This window comes from Lepisosteus platostomus, chromosome 11, assembly GCF_059453375.1.
Source record: "Lepisosteus platostomus isolate fLepPlt1 chromosome 11, fLepPlt1.hap1, whole genome shotgun sequence".
Lineage (NCBI taxonomy): Eukaryota > Metazoa > Chordata > Actinopteri > Semionotiformes > Lepisosteidae > Lepisosteus > Lepisosteus platostomus.
In genome coordinates, this window is record NC_142621.1 from 43168802 (window position 1) to 43184656 (window position 15855).

The following is a 15855-nucleotide window of genomic DNA, read 5'->3' on the forward strand; positions in this document are numbered from 1 at the left end:
AAAAAACAAAACCTTATTAGGTTGATCAAAAAGGTTAAAAGAACTAAAATAAAGAAAAACAGAACTAAATGGAAGGGGTCCAATTCAGTATACCCTAGAGGAGGATCTAATATTAGAAAGTCTTAAGATATTCTCTTACTCTTTCAAACAAGTCCAAACACTTCTTAAAACATACTCTATGCAGATTCTCCAGGGGTAGGATTGAACCCACAAGGCTATGGGGAACATTTGATCCATCATCTGGTAACGCAGAACTGCTTTCTGGATTTGTGAAGGCGGGTGTCTGTGAGAACTGCAGGAAGGAAGCCAGTTGGAGAGTGCCTGGCTGTTCTCAGAGGGGGTGGGGAGGCTGGTTTCAACTCCTGGGTCACTGCAGTGACAGAGTCCCATGGCAGCCAAGGGTCTGGTCTGCACTGCAGGGGAGGAGAGTGGACGGGTGTGGACATGGGGGGGGGGGAGGGGGTGATGGGGGAAAGGCTGTCATCTTATCTCCCAAAAGCACAAAGGCAGTAAACTGCTTCTGCTGAAAGCCAGTTTTCAAACCCTGGTCTTTTCCAGGTCTTCATGCAATAGAAAAAAAATCGGAACAGAATTCTGTATTTCCACTGACGACAACTCTTCTAGCATTTTCATAGGGAAACAACAGAACAAAAGCAACAAATTCAAACACAGATGGAGGGTGTGCGGCACAGCTGGCAAGACTGGCAAGTGTGGGGGCACACTGACCCTGCTGCTCATCTCTGAGGGAAATTCGCTGGTCACTGGGCTCCCAAGACCACACTCCCTGAAGGAGAAACATGCTTCCAATTTTACTGGGGTGTAAGCAAATGTGTAACAGCAATTTCGGGGGGATTAACAGTTTCCCTGTTTTAAGATGGAGTCAGCTATTTGTAGATAGCATGAAACTTTCTACATTTTACCTGAGACATCCATAAGTGAAGGCCTGCATGTTTGTGTGCTCCATACAATTTAATACACAAAATGTACGACTACACAAATGTATTTTTGATGATAGATTTGTTCTTTTTTTTTTTGCCTTTCCGATTTTTAATTTCCCGCATCTTGGCTCACAACGATGAACCTTGCCACCGCACACGGGAGAGAATGAGCAAGACTAAGCAGACTCCTCAGCCCCACCCACCTTCCATCCACGCCTCTTAACACGTCACGTGCAGCACAGCTCCCTGCTGGAGGAGAGCTGCAACATGAGGCTGTGGGTTGCCTGAGAGACCACAGGGGGCGCTGTGCCGAAGCCAACTAATCCCACCTCCCCCCTCAGCCAATTGTGCTGAGAACCCTGGTCACTTATGTCTAGTGACGTGCCCCAGACTCGAACCTGCGATCATCGAGCTCGGCCTCCCTTTACCGGAAATTACTCATTATTTTTTCAGACTTGCTTATAGTTTATTATTATTCCCCTTCTAACATCTTACAGATGTTTTTGCATTTGGAATGGTATTGAAGTTGTTTCCCAGAAATATTCTAGCTACGAAAACGGATCTTCACAAAAACAAAGGACAATAACTAAAAAAAACCAACCAATTTTCTTCATTAACTGACATCCAAAAGAAGAAAACATCTCGCATGTCTTTATTAACTGTTTACTGTAGCGTTTTCGAACTGCTCCCTAAATCATAAAAACGAGAGACAACCAAAAGCAGTTCCCAGCCTGGCTGGAACTGTCTCAGCACCTATGTTCTTTCACCCCTGTGACACTCTGGCTCTCGGTTCTGGTTCCACTGCATGGGTGTCTCAGACTGTCCACCCAGGGCTCGGGCTCACCTTGGCTCTGTCCCACGCTCTTCCTATGCTGCTGCAGCTCTAGGTACGCCAGTTCACTGAGCAGCTCCATGCCACGGGTTCCTGGGCAATTCTGGGGCAGCCCGGCTGGGGAAGGAGGGGGAGGGTCGTCTCTCTCTGCGCACAGGGCGGCAGCAATCAGCAGCTCCAGGCTGCTGCTGGGCACGGCTGGCCACTCTGTCAGCGAGAAGGAATCCCAGGCCCCCGAGGTACTGTGCCTGAGGTCACCGGATTGTGGAGAGGAAAGGGTGGGCAAGGGGCTGCTCAGCAGCTCCACAGAGGCTTCGCTGGGAGTTTTTCTCCCAGGGTCTAGAGATGTTTCGTTGTCTGCCGTGTCGGAGGCGTGGATGTCAGCGGAGCAGCCCGGAGCCAGGTCCTCTTCTCTCTCCTCCGAGCCCGCCTCTCTCTCGCCTTCTTCCTCCTGCTTCCCTTGCCTTTCCTCTCCCAAGCCCACATCTTCATTGCATATCAAAGAGTCCTCTACCACATCCCGCGCCACAGTCGGAGAAGTGGGAGCAGAGGGGCAGGGCACCGGGGTTTCGGAGATCTTGTCCTCAGTAGCGGTGCAGGTGAACAACCTGCCCTGCTCCAGCTCAGGGGGGGTGCAGCAGGGCACAGACCCTCCCCCCTCCACGCCCCCCCCAGGCTCCACAGCTTTTGGTTCCTCCTCCTCTAACGTCCTCATAGGGGTCACGACCTCTTCACACTCAGGCCCCTCCCCCACAGAGGAGAGTGAACGAGGGGTGGGCTCAGCTGGCTCCGCCTGCACAGCCTCCAGGTCTGCTGGCTCAGCCAATCGCACATCCTGGGGGGAGGGGCCACTGCTGTAACCCATGGTAATGGCAGGATAAGTATATCCAGGTGGTAGGTCTACAATAACACAAAAAGACAAACAAATCTGAGCTTTTGAATGAATTAAACATGCACCACTCAAACATATTTACACGGACTGGAAAATGAGCATTTCACGGCATTTAACATGGATTTTCATAACTTGTAATAAATAGTAATTGAATTGATGAAGTCATGGCAAAACATGGACAGAACAAAGAAACTTTCTTCACTCATACCTCTGCATATTTATGATTCCCTTATTATCTGACTGAAAATATGTTAGCATTCTGTGGGAATGGAAATGCAATATTTGGCGTGTTGAGGTATTGTGTGTGTGTGTGTTTCTGCAGTGCTGCTCACGGGGAGCGCATGTCTGCGTCAATGCCTCAGTTGTGTGTGCTTGTGGTGCCAAGGCCCAGGCTGGATATTGATGACACTGTGGTGTCTGGGTGTGATTGCAGAGCCGGCCCTGTCACCCCCATGAGCCGTGTTATTGATGGTATCCATCCGCCCCCCTGACAACACCGCCAGATGAATGCGTATCCTTCCGCTACGGCCTGCTCAAGGACCCCTGAAGGATAAGAAGGGCCCCGTCTGCAATCTCCCTGACCTCCCCTCCTCCCTCTCCATCTCCCTCACTCGCCCCCCCCACCGCCTCCTGGTTTTCACACACACACTCCGCACGCGGTGAAGCTAGATAGCTCAAAACACCCTAGCCCATGCAACAACCCCACATTCCTTTTCCTAGGACAGTGCAAAACATTAAGATACATGACCTGTACTCAAACTGTCTCTCACATCACCTGAAAAGAAGCCGAAACACCGAAAGCAGGAGGTGCGTAAAAAGCCTCAGTCGCCACACTACCCTCTGCCTCGCCTTGTCCCTGTCCCCTGCCTTTCTTTCTCTCCTTCCCGCCTGTCACTAACCTTCCCCTTATCTCTGTCTCTCCAGGGAAGAGGAGCTGGGCACACTACTGAAGGCCTAACCTTGAGAATTGTAATGAGACATTCCAGCTTTCATTACTTGCACTTTGTTTTGGGACGAGACAACAGTGCCGGCAGCCCAGGGAGGAGGACACGGGCTCGTCGGATGTGTTATTTGAAATAAAGCAGCCTTTAATTTTAATTATGTCCTGGCACCTCCTTGCTCTGGCATGCTAAAAATGCCCTCCCTGCCAGCCTGCCATACATTAGTAATTAAAAAGAAGGCAGATGGTCCAAGGCAGTGGAGAAGAGGGTATTTATTTACTAATTGCTGAGGTGACAAGGCTGGAGAGGTGAGGACGAAGTGTTGCAGGCACACATTACTGTGGCGAACAGTTAAATGTGGGATGTTCTCAGGCTTTAAGATGACAAAAAGTTCTAAAGCCTCGGACCTGCAGGATGGATTGTAAAGCGTTAAGGTTGTTCATTCAGTTTCAGGCTACACCACTCAACGACAGTGGTCAGGATTTGTAGGAAGCAGAGTCTTGTAAAATCAACTGGCAGGACTTAGTATAGTATAGTATTGTATAGTATAGTATAGTATAGTAAAGTGCCCACCACTGACTGCCACCATCATTGCCTGAGACCCCACTATCAGGTGATGTGCGAGTCTATCCTCTGGTTTTTTAAAAGCTGAAGGACCAGTATCTGCAGAAGGTATGCAGAACAAACAAGACAACGTCTTGTCGATGAGTCTGTGATCCCTTCGCCCCGCCAGGCTAGACGGTAGGGACACAGTGGTAATAAGAACAGGCCAATCTAAATGGGGATGAATAGCCCAGGGAAGATCATTCTACATGGATTAAAATAAAACGCCTGCAACAAGAAGCGATAGATGGTCTTGCTTCTGAATGAGCGGGCAGGCGTCTGGGGAGCCCAAGTGCAGCGTTGAGATGGTGACAAGCGCAGAGCTACAGTGGCTCAGACGCCACAATGAGAACACGTGTCTACAGGCAAAGGGCTGTCCCTGTAGAGCTCTTCACTATCGCACCTTTTGTTAGACCGTCCCTGGCAGCCTTCCAGATTTCACGTTTCACTGTAATTAGATGTCGGAGCAAATCCTAATTGGATTAGGCTGTTTACATCTCGGCTGCGCATGTAAATACCCCGAAAAGGGTAAACAGGGCAAGAGTGAGAGATCGCGTGTGGAGACGCCAGAAGAAATGGGAATTTTGTATCGCAGGTAGGAGGATTCAGATGAACTAACGGGAGCTACGCACATAGGCTCTGCAGTAAAAAAAAATGTTCTGCTTAGAAAAAGAAGTTGCAACTCTAATTTCCTGTATTAGCACTTGCAAACAAGCACAAACTGTTATGAAGAAAGGGCATTTCTTAAAAGAAACTGACATCTTCAGTAACTACCTCAGTGTCTCAGTGCAGATAGACCCAACCCGACAGTTCAGGAGATGTTGTCTTTACTCTAATTCCATACAAGTCATACTCTAAGCAGCATGACTTCCAACACCTGCTCCTATCTTTGCTTTAACCAGGGAATGCTACGTTATCGTGAATGATGACAACATTCCTCCAGGTAGATGCAAGAACATACTTGTACGATGCCTAAGCTATCGAGAGAGTCGGAAAACAATAGAGAGACAAGTCAAGAAACGCGATCATTGGAGCATTGCCGAGCTGAGGCAGTAATCAAGACGCAATCACTCACAGAAAACAGATTGCGCGTGTGACGGATGACTTGTTCACCAAGATATTGACTTAATATTTTCATATGAGGCTGAAGATGAAAAAGATGGGATTTTTGTAGTTGGTGCTGACTGCAGTTTTATTTAAGTAAACAGGATACATCGCAGTTCAGCTTGAAGCAGCGGGTGGACCTACCAGGCTCCAGGGATTGTGGGTAATCCTGTGGCGGCTGCCCCTCCCCTCTCTTGTCCTGTGACTCTGCCCCCTTGGAGGCGTGGGGAGGGGCGGGGCTGAGGGCGGGGGAGCGGGGGGCAGCAGCTGCGGGGCTGGGGGCAGGGCAAGGGGTGCAAGGGGTGCTCTTGGGGTGCGGGCGCAGGGAGGGAGAACGGCAGCAGGGGGACAGCCTGGCACCACAGGCACTGGGGGAGGGGACGCTTTTGTTGGAAGGGGCAAAGGAAAAAGGCTTGGACGTCTTGGGGGTCCGGGGCTCGGGCAGCACGTTGTCCAGCTCCATGGATGGGTCTTCCGCCTTCCGCTGAAAGAGCAGAACAGATCATTGAAACAGGGATTCAAACGAGACCCCCGGTTCAGTACCGTGTAGTCTTACTGACACCTCAAAGGCAGCACAAGCATATCACATAGGCTGGCATGGGCCAGTCCTTTTAGATCTGAGTGCACACCTCAATCTGAAATTGAGACGCATTCCAACTCCAGTGTGAAAGAGCTAAAGACTCAAAACTCATCGACAGGCTGATTTGCTGGGTATTCAGGGACAGCAGCCTGGCCAGGAGGAAGAGGTCATAAGAACCTCCTCTATGACCAAGGAGTGGCTGCCATGGTGGTTGTGAAGGAGGGGCGCTGGCGCAGTGAACCCTGGGATAGACTGGACAAAAGGTCCATATACAGTATAGAACGATTGATGGGAGCTGGTCTTTCAACCAAACCTTTATGACGAACTGCAGTGGGAATATGACAATGACTTACAGCCTGCTGGCTCCCAGCATCGTTTCTGTCCTCACAGCTACTGCTGTAACACTACAAGTATGTCATTTTGTTCCCAGCGTTAAATTTTCCCTGAAGAAAAACAGTCGCACAAAGCCAGAGGCCCTTACAGACTGCCAAAGCAACGAGTTGCTATTTGATACTTGTTTTGGGGGAAACGAACGGGAACTTTGGCATCTTTCATTGCAGTGTCTGTTTATTGTATCACTGTGTGGATAGAATTTCACAATAACGCGAGGCCGCTGCTCCTGCCAGCAACCAGAAGTCACTGCAAAAAAACCTTTAGAGTGCTTGTTCTAGTTCTGAAAGTCGCGTTACAGTGACAGTGACTGTGCATTATGAACACCAGTGTGGACCCGTCACTGGAAAGGCTGATGATTCAATCCTAGCGGGTTGTGCCCTTGAGCAAGGTACTTTGCTCAGGTTACTTTGGTAAAACGCCCAACTGTAAAAATGGGCACAACAGCAAGGATAAAAAAAATTAATAATAATCATCTGCCCTGGCCGCTTTGTCGCTTGACAGTAGCTGCGAGTGCTCTGTGTTAAAGGCTGTGGTTGCCGTAATTCCACGGTGTCTGCTTTATGTAATTGGCTGTGGGAGTGCTAATTGCACAGTGTCTCGTCTGCGTTATTGGCTGGAGGTGCAATAACTGTATCGCGTGCAAGAGTCAGACAATGCAGTAATTAGGATGTCTGTTACACCATCGGCTGGGGAATGCTCTGCTCTGTGTCGGCAGCTCTCTCGTATCGACTGTGGGAAAGTGGACAATAAGGCGTCGATTATGCGTGATGGGGGTGTGCTCTGTGTCACCTGGGAGTGGCTGTGCCTGTGCTGTAACTCCACAGCCTGCGCCGCCCTGTGCTGCTGCTGTTGCTGCTGCTGCTGCTGCTGCTGGTGCTGCTGTTGCTGCTGCTGCTGCTGCTGCTGGTGCTGATGCTGCTGCAGAGCGTAGAGCTCCTGTTGCCGTAGAAACTGGGAGCGGGAATAGACGGCGGGGTGCTGCATGTGAGAGGCGGGCCCTCGGGTGCCGTACACCGGCGGCCACAGCGAAGGCTGCTCCATCACGTCTGCGGAGAGAGGAGGGTCTCGTCAGGCACAGTCTGCCCCCGGGCCAGGGGCACACACAGAGGCCCGGGTCCTGCTCTGCTCACCGAGGACCGGTATTGATTTTGGCTCTAAACGTGGTGCTTTGGTTTCTCGCAGCCTTGTACTGTTTTTTTTTTCCTCCAAAGAAATGCTTTTGAACTCAACGTGCGCGTCTGAGTCAGGCCACCTAATCGGGGACAAACCGGGAGTTCAACGTTCACGTTTTATTCCTAACACCACTCTAACCCGACCTTGCAAAGGGAGAGCAACATCGCAAAAAATACGCTTCGGAGAGAAAGCATCGGAAATCTTCTGATGCTCAGTTGCATGGGTTAAACACGGTTCCTACCTCTTGAATAAAAGTGCACTGTTAAACTTAGAAGTCAATTATAATCTAGTGTATGACACCAAATGGAACTTGACACTCTCACCAATGTTAAGTGTGCTTGTACCGCATTCTCAATAGCTGTCTCTCCTTTCAGAGAAGTCTTAAAGTTCAAAATGACTTTGTAGGAAGTCAGCTACTGTATGTGTTTTATGTTTCAAGATTTATACATGTTCTCTTAAGTAAAGGCAAAAAGTGCACATCATTTTGTAGTCAAGGCCACTGTGAATCTTGCATACGATACAAGACTTCATTCCCAGCCTCCATCAAGCTGAGGAGACACCTTATTGGGGAACAAAACGATTTAAAATTTGATTGAACACAATGAGGAAAAAAAAATGGAATAGGACCACCTTCACGCTTTCACATCAGCCAGTTTCTTGTTGTCATGAGAGGCCAATCGCACACCGTGACATGCTGGGTCAGGGTCCACTGGACAGCTTTAATGAGATAGACCCAGCTATTTAAAGAACAGGTCTGCACACCTCTGTGAACGCCTGGTCATCCACACAGCAACATCTGATATGCACTGTCTCTTCTGCCAATTTGCAATGTGCACACTGGAGGCCAGTGACAATATAAAGCGTAAATAACATTACTAATAATAAAACAGGCCCCAGCTGAAAGCAAACCCAATTTTTCAACTAGAGTTACTAACAGGCTGTATCTTACACCTCTTCAGAATAAGTGCCATTCTACAGCTCCCTCACAAGAGCTAGGTCATGGCATGCAGGCATTCAGATAAACCAGTTCCCACATCTTTTAAAGTACATACAGCTGGCGAGCTTGTGTGAGCCGTAGGTGAAGAGCAGCTGTCAAAATGTTTGCAGCTTTGAGAATTAGCCCACATCTTTTCCAGCACACAGCTGTGCGCAGTATGTATTAATGTGCATGCTGAACATAAACCAATCCACCTCCAGCAACAACCCCCCCCCCCCCCCAACACACACACATATGCACACACACCAACCCCCTTCATTCTCCCAAGTGGCACCCAGGGACCTTTGTTCTAAAAGATTACCCTGACTCAGCTAATGTTTCCCTGGGGAAGGGTTCTGCGGTTGCACTTCCCCTTTCTGCTGGAACTCCTACAGAGCGAGGAAGGAAATGCGCCACTAAAGACTAAAAACTAATTAAATTTCACAGCCTGTTTGCTATACAGGGGACAAGGCACAGACTACAGATCAGTTAAATCTCCCCCCGCTTGTCAGTTGCCTTTATTTTCGTCGAGAGGCACAGGAAGATTACACAGTGTTTCCACTCAGTCCAGGCTCTGATCCCACTGGACAGGGTGGGAAGTCAACAGGAAGGGCCTGGACAGTGGGCTGCTGTGTTTCTTCATCGAGTGCCCACAGCTTTTGTCACCTGCATGGCTTCATTTAACTCTGTCTGCTACAGTGGTCTGTCACACACACAAACCAAAGAACTGTTCATTCGTAAGGTTCAGCAGGGAGACATGCAGAGTACTGCAGAACACAGGACAAGTCAGTGAAACCTCAGTGTAATTATGGAAATGATCATTTCTTGCCACTATACCCTATTTAGTACCAGGATAATGGATTTACATTTGCAAATTCAATGATTGATTGTGCTACGTGAACCCCTAGTTTACTAAGCACAATTTAAAGGTGTAAATAGAATCAGTAGGGTGTTTTTTACTGGTCAGAAACGTTTCGTGTCTGGTCTTCGCCATACATGTTAGTGGCAACACATCATGCCAAAGAGATTTCAGAGGACTAGATCTCAGAAGTAGCTTGTGCTCACCTGTCTGGGTTTAAAAACCATCTCTAAATGACCCTGTCAGATTGTCTACAAATGGTGAATGTTCAAGACTATAGTGGCATCACCAGGAACAGGTCATCCATCCATGACCTTCCCAAGAACAGCCTGGAAAATCATCCAGAAGTCACAAAGGCCTTTGTAGTAACGGAGGGATCTACAGGCCTCTCTCACTGCATGTCAGGGCTCATACCTCAGCCACCAGGAAAAGACTGAATGGGAATGGTTTTCATGGGAGGGCAACCAGGAAGAATCCGCTGCTCTCTAACAAGAGCATGGCTCACCATCTCAAGTTCTCTAGAGAGCACCTGAAAGGTCCTTAAGACTACTGGAAGGATGTTCTCTGGACAGAAGAATCAAAAGCTGAATTTCAGGCCATAATAAAAAACATATTTTGTGACAAAACCAAACACTGCCTGCCAATAGTCGAATCTCATCCTGACCACCAAGCATGGTGGTGGGAGAGTCATGGTTTGGGGCTGCTTTGCCAAACGTGGGTCATGCAGGAGGACAGTGATCCTAAACATGCAAGCAGATCTACAATGGACTGGCTGAAGAACTCACACGAGGATATGTACTCTACTTAATGAACAAAATGATCAAAATATAAATACATTTCTTTGTGTTATACATGTAATTGAGACATCTCCGTCTTTGCTTAAGATTTTCATCTAATTACATCTGAGGTCTAAAATATACAAGAATAAGGAGCACAGTATGTATATAACATAGTTCAATGGTCTCCTTTTATGCCAGTAATAATGAGGAACCCTACATTACTCAAAAAGCAATCTTATTGGCCCCTAAAGCAGCTGCAAGGGCCACACCAATCCAACCATGCAACGGACAAGAAACCACAAAGCCCTAAGCACTCCTGGCTGAAAACATGATCAGAAACTACACTGCTGCCTGACAGAACTTGAGAGGTGAAAGCAGGCCACAGAGAAGCAGGAGAGGGCACCGTACCGAGGTGGTGGGTGGCGGGGTGGGCAGCCGGCTCTGTGGGCAGTACTACCAGCTGCGTGGGAGGGTCTTGTGGCATGGGCAGAACGGGCTGCAGGGGGCTGGGCATGGCTGCAGAGAAGCCAGGGGGTAGGTTCTGGTGCAGAGCTGCATGGCTGATCCCTGCAGACAGGAAATACAAGACAGCACAGTTAACGTTCAGGATAACAAGACGGAGACAGAGGGGGCAAGGCTTCAATACTGCAGAATTCCACACAAGCATGGTGCTCCTGCACCCCTCCATTGGGCGTCAAGGCATTGGTTTATACATGGAACACACCGATTACAGATCGTAACACCTGTGTGTCAAATGTAAACCACTCCTGCTTCCAACGCCCCTCTGCTTCACTGACCGTAGGAATGTCCCGTCATCCATAAGGAGGGACTTCCTGTCCGTGGCATCCAATGGTGATGAGCTGGATGGGCATGTGCTGCTGGGTCAGCTCCTAATTGGCTGGCCTGTAAGGAAGTTCCACCTGTCACCATGAGGTGAGAGGTCAGATCACCATGGCAGCTGCTGGAGGGATGGATTCTGGCAAACTCCACCCGATCTTTGTTGTCTCTGGTTAAAATACAAAGAACAATTAATTAATTAAACAGTATGGGATAGTTGTGAAACTCTTTATCGGAATTTCATACTTCCATCAACGCTTATGATTGCATCATTAAGAGACAGTATCAATTTAGAACGCCTTGCAATTAAGACAATTTTTAAAAACCGAGGTACTTATACCACAAAAAAATCCTCAAAAGGCTCTGAAACAGTTAACTGGTGAAAAGCTGAGGGGTGAACGTTAGAACAGGAAGAGATGTCAGCCAGGAAGACTCACAGACCTGATGAGCAGCTCTCTCTCCCGGTCCAGGCAGGGCAGCCCCAGAGGGTCCTCACACAACCTCCTCCTCTCCTCCTCGCTGTCCGGGTCCAGAGGGAACACAGAGCGGGACACCCCTGAGGGAGAGACACTCGGCTCAGCCGGGGCATGGCTTTCTAACACGGGTCTAAAGTTCACCGAGAAGGCAACGAGGATCGACAAAGACCACAAAAAACAACAAGGAGCGGGCGGAATTTGTTTTCGATGCCGCAACGGGACACAAAGACCTTGCAAGTCAGCTGCGATCTTACAATTTATTACATTACTTTGGGAGCTTATATGAAGCCAGGGCATGAGCCGGCAGCACCAGTTTCCATTGCCTTCAGCTCCCTGCCTCTCACGTGGGGTGTTCACTTGCTCTGAAACAGGCAGCAGTTATGTGCTTCGGGCTCGGCTGAGACAATCGCTTAACTTTCACCTAAAGCAGTCATGCGCCGGGACTGAGGACCGAGGACACAACGTGAGTTCACGCACCGCACTTCTTAGCCTCCTTCTTAGAAAAACGAGAACCTCGCCGCTCGTTCGCAAGCCCAGCGCAGGGCCGCGTTTTCTCACCTTTCATGGCCGGTAACACCCTGCCCTGCCGGCTGTGGCCAGGGTGCCCATCCAGGGGACGGCAGGGCGGCTCCCGCTGCCTCGCCACAGCCACCGCGATGCCCACGGGCGGCTGCCGCACCTCCCCCTCCCCGTGGGGGGCGTCGCCCGCCTCCCGGCCCCGCCCGCTGCAGTCCGACCTCTCGCCGTCACTGGCCGGGCCTTTCCTGGGGGGCAGGGCCTGCTTGGCGTCCTGCAGGGCGCAGCTGCTGCTGCCGCCGCCGCCGCCGCCCCCCCCGGCGGTCTTCAGGCTGCCCAGGCCCCCAAAGGGGCTCTTCTGGGACAGCAGGAGGGGCTGCTGCTGACTGCTGTACTTCAGGAGGCTCTTCATGGCGCTGCTCTCTCCCTGGCTGCCCTGCTGCCCAGTTTCCTGCTGGTTCTGGGAGGCCATGCCCTGCTGCTGGGGCTGGCCCTGCTGCCTGCTGCTGAAGGAGTCCAGGTAGGCTTTCCTCTGCTCCTCCTCCACCTGCGCCTGGTGCCCTCGCGCTGCCCAGGAAGGCAGCGCCTGCTGCTGCTGCTGCTGCTGCTGCTGCTGCTGCCCGCTGATGCTGTACCCAAGTGACGCCAACTCCAGCTTCCTTTTCATGTCCTGCCCGCTGCTGCCCTGCGCCAACTCACTGGAAGTGCTGTCCGGCCCGGGCCGGTTGTGCTGCTGGTGCCTGATCCGAGCCACTTTCTGCCCGTCTCGCTGCAAAGTGCACCCAGCCCCACCGCCGCCGCCCCCGCCGCCGCCCTGCGGTGGGACCGCTTTCCCTTCGGACGGCTGCGAGGTGGGAGGACCTGAGTGAGAACAGTCCCGGAAGGGGGGGGTGATGACGTAGGGGCCGCTCTTTCCCGAGGGGCCGCCCTTGGCCCCCTGAGGGAGGGAGGGCCTGAACAGGTCCAAGTCCGCGCTGCTGATGCACTCCAGGCTCCGCGATCGGGCGCTGGGGTGATGCTGCTGCTGCTGCTGCTGCTGCTGCTGCTGCAAGTGCTGATGGTTACTTTGCAGCCAGTCGGGAGCCTTGTCTGCCTTCCCATAGGCGTGCTGCTGCTGCTGCTGCTGCTGCTGCTGCTGCTGCTGCTGATGTTGCTTTCTCTGGCAGCTGCTGGGAGGGCCGCTGCCACTGTTGTTGTTCTTGTCTAAGGTTTTGTCCTTGGCGCCTCCGCCCCCGCCCCGGCAGTCTGGGTTGGCCAGCTGGAAGGGCCCGCTCGCTTTGTCGCCCAGGTGCCCCACCGAAGGCACGAAGGTCGGCCCCGTGACTTTGAGCTCGCGCCCGCCGCCGGCTGAGCCCTTCTCCTGCGCGGAGGGCACTGCCAGCGGGGGCGGGGGCGGGGGGCAGTAGAAGTCCGGGTGGTGGTGGTGGTGGTGGTGGTGGTGGTGGTGCGGGTGGTGGGGGTGGCTGGGGTGCAGCTGCAGGCAGGGGAAGCCCCCCGGGTCCCCCCTGCCGGCCGCGGAGCTCATGGACAGGGGAGGGGGCACGGAGTACGAGACGGAGTGGTGCAGCATCTGCCGGCTCTCCAGGCAGTCTGCCGGGTGCCCGCTCACCCGCACCTCCCCGATCGCCGCCTCCTTGGCGCAGCGGCTGCCCGCCTGCCTGCCCGGCCCGCCCCCCGCGGCCCCGCCGCAGCTGGACAGCGGGCCCTTGGCGCCGGCCCCGGGCTCCCCGTTCAGCACCTTGGCGCTCAGCAGGCAGGCGCTGAGGTGCTTGCCCCTGCCCAGAGGGTCCTCCTTGCCGTCCAGCGCCAGGCCGGCCTTGTGCCGCTCCAGGGCCCTGCCGCTCTCCTCCTCCAGGCCGGCCGGGTGCTGCGGGTGCTGGGGGTGATGGTGGGACCCCGGGTGGTGCCCGTGCTGCTGCCTGTCCTTGGCCTCCTGCTTGCTGCCGGCCCTGTCCTTGTCCTTGGCGCCCAGCACCACCCCGCGCTCCCCGCCCCCCTCCTTCAGGCTCTTGTGCAGCCCCCCGCCCCCGTCCCGCTCCCGGCTGCAGGACCCCAGCGGGTGGCCCGGGGCTGCCCGAGAGATGGGCGGGAAGCTGTGATTGGCCGACAGAAGAGCTGGCTGAGAGGGGAGGCCCCTCAGGTAGAAGTTATCTGTGGGATAAAGAGAGAAAGGGCACGGAAAAATGAACCACTTGTGTCTGGGTGTTGGGCTTCTTCTTCTTTTTTTTAGACCACGGTGAGGATGAAAAAGTAACGGCAACAAAAACATCGTGTGAAACAGGAGCTCAGCAGAGGCTTCCAATCAGGTGAATGTGATAACTGCAAGTTAATGGATTCTGATCGATAACTCTAACCTCACGCAGCATTCAAGCCTGAAGATTAGCTCATGGGCCTCGGATCACCCGTTGGTCTAGTCTGAGATCAACGTGTTTAAATCTGATCAGATTTTTCTCTGCTCCTCACAAGAATTGTTCCTACTCGGTGATGTGTTTGCTTGCCTTCCTTATGCAATGGTGGAGTCAACTCACCTTTCTGGGTGTCATAGAAACGGTGCTGTCCATAGAGAACGCTGCTGTTGCCATGGTGATCCAGATGGCTCATGGGAAGGAAGGTGGAGGCCAGACTCCCTGAAAAGCGGGGATACCCTGGGGCTGCTGATACAGACAACAGAGGAGGGGGGAGAGACAGAGGGAGTTTTAAAGAAGTACAGCACAAGCTAAGGAAAGAGCATTTCCTCGCTGGATAGGAGCAGAGTTCAAGCGCCCGGTGTGCCACCTGGGTTGTGCTGTATGTAGATTCTCATATCAGTGCTGAGCAGTCACCAGTGAGGAAGACCAGAACCTTGCATCTCAGGATGATATAACTCTTAAACTTTATTATATAGCGCCTTTTTAGGAAAGCATCTTTCAGAGACCACTGCAACACTGAAACATTTCAGATACAATAGAAAAGGGGAAAAAAGCAAAATAAACATGGTTTTAACATGTTTATTTAAAAGTGCCCAACAGCTAAGATAAAAACCATCAGATAGGTGGTTGCAAAACTAATACCCTTTTAAACACCCCAGTGCATAGCAATTTCCACTGCGATGTTCTGCAAAGTTAGTAACCACTATAAAAGTGCAGAGCCCAACAGAAGTCTATCAGCCAATCACTATCCCCCACTCCTGAACTACAGCTCTTCTTAGGGAAATGTCAGTGAAAAAAAGATCGAGTTTTTATTCTAGACTTGAATAAAAGGAAGGGAATTCCAACGAGTGGGATTAGCAGAGCTAATAGGTGGACCAGAAAGTTTGTGTTTTTAGACTCTGGAATAAGAAGGAGACCAGTTCTAATGCTGTATCTAGGGCAGGGGTCCTGCTGAGAGTTACATGTTAACAGAAGCATTTTTATATTAACCCTGGATCTGACAGTCAACCAGTGAGGAGCTATGCGATCATGAGAAGACCCCGTTCCTTCAGCAGCTTGGTTCTGGAAGGTCCAGTGATTGGATTTCCTTCTCTCAGACAAAGATAAACCAAGATAAAAAAAAAAACAGCAAAACTAAATCTGCTTTCCTCAAAACAAACAAAAACAAAACTGTCCATTTCATCAGCAGGGCTTGTCTTTTCCAGAATGAGCTGGAACACAGCTGCACCCAGGAGGTCAGCCGGACAAGAACCAGCTTTTCCTCCACACTGGTTCTCCCAGGGAACCCAACTGCATCCCCGCAGGGGAACGACTTCACTGAGAAAGCACTTATCCGACGCACAAACAGTCCTCTCTCACAACGCCACTCTCAGCTGCATCACAAGAGATTTCCAGCCGGAACAAAAGTGTGCACTGCATTGCATGATGTGAACTGACCAGAAAGTTGACTAAAAGAAAAAAAGAAAAATCACCAAATTTCCCATTTTCTGAAACAGGAAGCAGCTGGTATGTTTATCATTTTTAGCCTAGGTTCTCCATCATACCTCT

General features: G+C 51.4%; 1 protein-coding gene across 7 annotated transcripts in view; it reads right to left on the reverse strand.

Moving 5' to 3' along the window:
• Positions 1-15855, reverse strand: part of bahcc1b (BAH domain and coiled-coil containing 1b) — a 116232-nt gene that overhangs the window by 23978 nt on the left and 76399 nt on the right. For 6 of the 7 annotated variants that reach the window (XM_088599851.1, XM_088599853.1, XM_088599849.1 and 3 more), the window contains 8 exons: positions 14428-14553; positions 11942-14050; positions 11349-11463; positions 10868-11076; positions 10479-10637; positions 7073-7329; positions 5455-5794; positions 1783-2670 (listed from right to left, as the gene is read on the reverse strand). In XM_088599851.1, the coding sequence (XP_088455977.1) occupies positions 1783-2670; positions 5455-5794; positions 7073-7329; positions 10479-10637; positions 10868-11076; positions 11349-11463; positions 11942-14050; positions 14428-14553 (4203 nt within the window). The remainder of the gene's footprint in view (positions 1-1782; positions 2671-5454; positions 5795-7072; positions 7330-10478; positions 10638-10867; positions 11077-11348; positions 11464-11941; positions 14051-14427; positions 14554-15855) is intronic. The other variant, XM_088599852.1, reaches the window with a different exon arrangement.